This window comes from Austrofundulus limnaeus, unplaced genomic scaffold (assembly GCF_001266775.1).
Source record: "Austrofundulus limnaeus strain Quisiro unplaced genomic scaffold, Austrofundulus_limnaeus-1.0 Scaffold89, whole genome shotgun sequence".
Classification (NCBI taxonomy): Eukaryota; Metazoa; Chordata; class Actinopteri; order Cyprinodontiformes; family Rivulidae; genus Austrofundulus; species Austrofundulus limnaeus.
Window position 1 is genome coordinate 1,156,976 of NW_013952491.1, and position 4,218 is coordinate 1,161,193.

Genomic DNA, 4,218 nt, shown 5'->3' on the forward strand with positions numbered 1-4,218 from the left:
CAGTCACGAGTGGGGCCGTCTCCGCCCACATCAAGACCTCCGCCAATCACAACTAGGGTCATCTCCGCCCACATCAATACCTCTGCCAGTCACGAGTGGGGCCGTCTCCGCCCACATCAAGACCTCCGCCAATCACGAGTAGGGCCGTCTCCGCCCATCAAGACCTCCGCCAATCATGAGTAGGGCCGTCTCCGCCCATCAAGACCTCTGCCAATCACGAGTAGGGCCGTCTCCGCCCACATCAAGACCTCTGCCAGTCACGAGTAGGGCCGTCTCCGCCCATCAAGACCTCTGCCAATCAAGAGTAGGGTGTCTCTCCGCCCACATCAAGACCTCCACCTATCACGAGTAGGGTCGTCTCCGCCCACATCAAGACCTCTGCTAGTCACGAGTGGGGCCGTCTCCGCCCACATCAAGACCTCTGCCAGTCACGAGTAGGGCCGTCTCCGCCCATCAAGACCTCTGCCAATCAAGAGTAGGGTGTCTCTCCGCCCACATCAAGACCTCCACCTATCACAAGTAGGGCCGTCTCCGCCCACATCAAGACCTCTGCCAGTCACGAGTAGGGCCGTCTCCGCACACATCAAGACCTCCGCCAATCACGAGCAGGGCCGTCTCCTCTAACAACACATGTACTGCAGAGACCCACTTCTCAACAGCAACGCTTGTGTTCCATTCTAAAATTCTTAAATGCTGCAATATTAAGATTAGATTATTAAATTTAAATTTACACATTTAGATTTGGGATTTAATATTTACATATAACATTTTGTAAAAATTTGCAAAACGTGAAAACTTTGAGCTAAATTATAAAACGTTTGCGGAAAATTTTAACTTAGACTTTAAAGTGAGATAAATCATAAATATGTTTTTATTTTCCACTTGGGGCCTTATAATTTTGGGCCTTTCCTATATCTGTAACACAGATGATGATTTGATTAAAAATGCCTGAAGGGATGAAATAATTTCTGAAAGAGTTTGTAACTGTGGTCATAAATCTGTAAAGCTTTCATAACGTGGTTCATGTTCCCTCTGAGCTCAACGCTTTGTTCTAAAGATGGAGCGACGCTTCAGGATCTGGTGTTTACCGGACCAGTCTGCAGCAGGAACAGAACCTGACGACTCTGAGCCCGTTTTACGATCCGTCATCCGAGCGCCCCCGGGCCTTCTGTCGCTCCGTGCTTCAATATTTAACTTGAACACAAAATGGATTTGGAAATACATTATTATGGAATGTTGATGTTTTGTAGGTGCTGCTTGCAAATATTTAAAGAGTTTATGCTTCTTATTTTTAGATTACCAGAAAGGAAAGATTACAGCGGACACAGACATGGCTTATTTTTCAGAGTGAAGAGCTGTGATGTGGTTTTCACTATAAATCTGAAGTCGTCTTTTATATCCTTCTTCAGGTGAGTTGTGTAAAAACCAGCTGGCTTAACCTCTGCTGGACTGGAGCCAGCTGTCATTTATTGCTAGAAATAAACAGCAGGACTTTACCTCATTTAGGTGAACATCCTTATAAAATCAGTGATTTATAAACAAGTAAAACTGAAACTGTAACCTGCAACAAGATTTGAAGTTATCCACTTGGATTTATTTTGGAGAATTTAAAACATTTTACTAAGGCCACTTGAACAAACTAAACAAATTTGTTCATGGTTTTAGTATTTTACTCTGTTTTATTGTTGTTTTAACTAATTTATATCATATTGTCTGCCTAAACAAACAGGTGCGTCCTGAAAGTGAGTCTCAGTGAAACCTTTAGACATAAAGGTTAAAAAATAGTTTTACAGAAATCAGTGGTGGGCATGCATCCGCTAATCAGTTAACCAATTTTTCTTTAGCAGATTAGCTTTTTAAAAAAAAACAACATTAAAAACCATTAGTGGTCCAATTAGCTTCTTATTAGGTTTCTGCGCTAACAGCTAACAAGCTAACATCAACAAGTTTGTGTCAGTCCCACTAGTCTTCAGCTCAAAGGAGACAGACGTGATGCAGATAGTTGTCCTAGCGGTTAGCAATTAGCTGTTAGTAGCTATTTAGCATTAGCTTCTAATTTTTTTTTTACACATTTAGCAGTTTAGTGTTAGCAAAGCTAGATTTTTTGTTAGTGGATAATGATTTAACAAAGCTAGCCTTTTGGTTAGCTTTGGCCACCACTGACAGATAAAAATGACTCTTTGATTTTATTATTTTCATTAAGTTGTTTAAACAGATTTTATTGTTGATCGTATTGTCTGCCTAAAAAAATCAGGTGCGTCATCATGATCTGTAAAAATAAAGGTTAAAACTTTTACAGTGGCCATGGTTTTGCTAAATGGCTAACAGCTAAAGATGAATGTAATTTTTCTTTAATGGATTAGCTTTTGTACCATTAGCAGTCTAATTACCTTTCGCTAAATTGGGTTTTGCCAACTTCAGGTGCGTAAACATAACTAATAAGTTAACATCAACAGGTTTGTGTCAATCCCAACAGTCTTCAGCTCGTAGGAGACAAAGACACAAACGGTGCAGATTGACATTCATTTTAGCGGTTAGCAATTAGCTGTCAGTGTTAGCTTCAGCAAGTTAAGTTAGGGTAAATTTGAGGTTTTTATTTGTTTAGCATTAGCTTCTGATAATTTTTACTTATTTAGATGCTTAGTGTTGGTTTCTGCTTTGTTTTTCATGGTTAGCAGTTTAGCATTAGCGAAGCTACATTTTTAGTTAGCAGATTATGAGTTAGCAAAGCTAAGTTTTTGGTTAGCCGTGGCCACCACTGACAGATAAAGTTTAACTCTTTATCTCAATGTAAAACCATCTTAGTCTAAAACTCAGAAATGCACGAAGCTAGCTTATAAACCTTTATTAAAACATGACTTATTCACAGAGACATGAGTTATATTTTCTGCAACTCATTGCTGTTGTGTAAAGCCTAAACCTTAACAGTTCAAGTTAAACATTAGGTTTGACTTTGATTTGATTGTGAAATAGGCTCGTGCACGGGGTCTCGTGTGGAGCTGTCCGTGGTGCTGCACATGCAGGCTGTAAACACCACTCAGTTTTGTTGTTAATCATTCAAACAAGCCCTGGAAACACCAGTCCAACCAGTCCGGACGCTTTTATGTCCCAGCAGCTCTGAAACCCGAAATGACAAAACAGAACAAGGTGTGTGCTGAAAGGAGGAAGCAGCGCTTATCCTTCCTGCGTTCACAAACTACCTGTAACTTAACCTGCTGACGTCACAGGGAAGGGTAGGCTCTGATTGGCTGCCGTAATCCGTATAATAAAGCTTCATATCCCCTCATAATAAACATTTTCAATTTACCCCACAGACACGAGTGACAAACGTTAAACATATTTAATGCATTGTTTATAAACTGATATTTAAAAGAAGCCATCCACCATCACCCAGCCTGATCCGTCTCCTACCTGCACTGACCGGAGGAGGAAGAGGAGGAGGAGGAGGAGGAGGAGGAGGGCTCCATGTCGGACGGTGGTCTGCTGATGAAGCGGTGTCTCTGTCTTTTTTTTTATTTAAAAATTTTTTTTTTACCGGAATATAAGTCGGTTAAACGGCCAGAGATGGAGGCTCTGCTGCGGGTGGACGGAGCGTGAAGAGCGAGGTCAGGCTGCGCGCTGACGTCACTGCCAAGAGGCGGAGCTTAAGCAGACCGGCCGGTCCCTTTGAAGAATGTTAAATCCTGTTTTCTACCAGGCTGAGCAACTCACTGAAGCGTTTACTGGAGGGCTGGGAACACAGGGGGGACGGTACAGCAGAGGAATGATAAAAATGTTTTATTTATTTTGTGTCACTAACAGCCAGGTTGGCAAATAAACAATAAATACATGATAAAATCACCTCATTCATCAGTAAACAGATTTGCAACGGCTCTTAAAAAACAAAGAACTAAGTGTTATTTATTAAATTAATAAATAATATTTCTTTTAAGTTTTAAATAATGGATAGTTTCTCATTTTAAAGGACAAAACAGGCTGCACAAACATTCTGCCTCTTTTTCTGATCCATAACAATTCAAAGTGCTGAGTCAGGCTTCAGGAGAAAAGAGTTTTTGTGAAGTTGAGAGAAAGCACAAAAATCACAGCTAAAAATACAAAACAGGAAGATTCACCTGTTTAAAGTTAAACAGGTAAAGTTGTCATATATAATGCCAAAAGAACATTTTTTACTTTAATTATTAGTTTTGTGAAGTTAAATCCACAGATTGAGAATTGTAA

At 40.5% G+C, this 4,218-nt stretch overlaps 1 protein-coding gene across 1 annotated transcript in view; it reads right to left on the minus strand.

The window, feature by feature from the left end:
* pnp6 (purine nucleoside phosphorylase 6) overlaps positions 1-3,705 on the minus strand; it is a 13,046-nt gene extending 9,341 nt beyond the window's left edge. The window contains exon 1 of the mRNA XM_014012190.1: positions 3,412-3,705. Coding sequence (XP_013867644.1) covers positions 3,412-3,467 — 56 coding nt within the window. The 5' untranslated portion in view covers positions 3,468-3,705. The remainder of the gene's footprint in view (positions 1-3,411) is intronic.
* Between the last annotated feature and the right edge of the window lie 513 nt (positions 3,706-4,218).